The sequence below is a fragment of the Corvus brachyrhynchos genome, unplaced genomic scaffold (genome assembly GCF_000691975.1).
Source record: "Corvus brachyrhynchos isolate BGI_N302 unplaced genomic scaffold, ASM69197v1 scaffold305, whole genome shotgun sequence".
Taxonomy (NCBI): Eukaryota; Metazoa; Chordata; class Aves; order Passeriformes; family Corvidae; genus Corvus; species Corvus brachyrhynchos.
Genome location: NW_008239284.1, coordinates 1,433,127 through 1,434,799, shown reverse-complemented (window position 1 = coordinate 1,434,799; position 1,673 = coordinate 1,433,127). Strand labels below are relative to the sequence as shown.

The 1,673-nt window shown below is 49.7% G+C and overlaps 1 protein-coding gene across 1 annotated transcript in view; it reads right to left on the bottom strand.

Annotated features, from left to right (window-relative positions):
* CACNA1B (calcium voltage-gated channel subunit alpha1 B) overlaps positions 1 to 1,673 on the bottom strand; it is a 261,991-nt gene that overhangs the window by 31,985 nt on the left and 228,333 nt on the right. The window contains exons 37-38 of the mRNA XM_017740286.1: positions 752 to 817; positions 124 to 215 (exon numbers count right to left, since the gene is read on the bottom strand). Of these exons, the coding sequence (XP_017595775.1) occupies positions 124 to 215; positions 752 to 817 (158 nt within the window). The remainder of the gene's footprint in view (positions 1 to 123; positions 216 to 751; positions 818 to 1,673) is intronic.

Below are 1,673 nucleotides of genomic sequence, written 5' to 3'. Positions count from 1 at the left end.
TGGATAATTTACACAAATCCCTGTTTTAAAGCGTGCTGGAGTCTGAGCAGCTCAGCTGGCACCTGCACCAAGATGGTTTTGCTGTTCACACCCAAACCAGAGGGTGTTTTGTCCTCTCCTTACCTGAACAGGAGCATCAGGGCTTGGAGGAAGGTTCGGAAGTTGTTGTGCCGATTAATGGAGGTTTCATCATCTAAGGCAATGTTCCCAAATACCTGCCACGGGAAACAGAGGGGATTCAGCCAAGCACAGCAAGTGGAGTTGGAAAGCAAGGCAGGGAAAGAATCTGTCCTGGTTTAAGGGCTCTCAAGAGCTGGAATAATTTCTGTGCTGAAAAGGGAGATAAAAATGTGTCCTGGAGATCAAATACAAGATTAATGTGCTTTGTGTTCACACAGGTCCTTCCCAGGCCCAGAAAACTTCATTATTTCTTCTCAGGAAGGTGCAGTGCCTGGGCTGCTCCCTCCTCTCAGCCTCCTGATGTGTCCATACCCAGGGGATGTCTCTTCCCATGGGATTCGTGGATGTCCAGCTGGAAATGTGACCCAGGCTCGTGCCCACAGCTGCTTTGTCCAGCTCACTGGGGACAATGAAAGTAGAAAAAGAGGCCTTTTTTTCATTTCTAATTTACCTGACACCAGACAAGAAGAGCTTTTGCCTCATCCCAAATCATCCCTCCTGCTGTGGAGGCAACAACCCATCTGCCCCCTGAACAAACCCATGGCCAGAATGAAAGAATTCCATATTTTACCTGCATGCCAATAATGGCATAGATGAAGAAGAGCATTGCAATGAGGAGACACACATAAGGCAAGGCCTGTGGGAAAGGAAAAAGTGGGATTAATGATAGCAAATGCAAACATCCAATTCCCAGGCAGGACTGACTGAGTTTTGAGGCATTTGTCCTTCAGGTGAAGGAAGTGGGAAGAGAATATCAACACTTCTGGCAGCCTTCAGGAGACAACCCCCTGGAGCCAGGTACTCATTGATCACACAACAGTCAGGGCTTTCCAAGGGCTCTCTGTATCCTTGGAAGCAGCAAGCAAGGGAAACACAGTCCAAGGATCAGCAGTGAACACTGGAGCTTCCAGCAGGCCCTGGAACTTTGTGTGCATAATTGTAGGAACGTTAATTTTTAATGACCTTGCTGTAAGTTCAGTCTGAGGAAAAGAAATGTCCATCCCAGAAATGAGTTCCAAACAGGCACAGTTTGGGATCCCAGGAGGACAAAAAGATTCTGAGTTTTAGCAAGAAATCAGTGAAGGCTGCAATGTAATTACGTCACCCAGGCTGAGAGTGACAGCTATTTTCCACTTGGGCTAAATGAATGGGTAATTAATGCCTCTTAATTAGTAATAGCTCAAAAACCTGAGAAGTCTTGCCCTCGGGCCAGCACCTGTGATGCCTGGGGCAGGAGTTCTGCAGTCCGAGGGGAGCCCAGTAGGCATTGCAGAATCAAGAAATATCCTGAGTTGGAAAAGACACCCAAGGATCATCCAGTGCAGCCCCTGGCCCTGCACAGACCCCCCAACAGCCCCACCCTGGGCATCCCTGGCAGCGCTGTCCAAACGCTCCTGGAGCTCTGGCAGCCTCGGGGCCGTGCCCATTCCCTGGGGAGCCTGGGCAGTGCCCAGCACCCTCTGGGGGAAGAACCTTTCCCTGCTCTCAGCCTG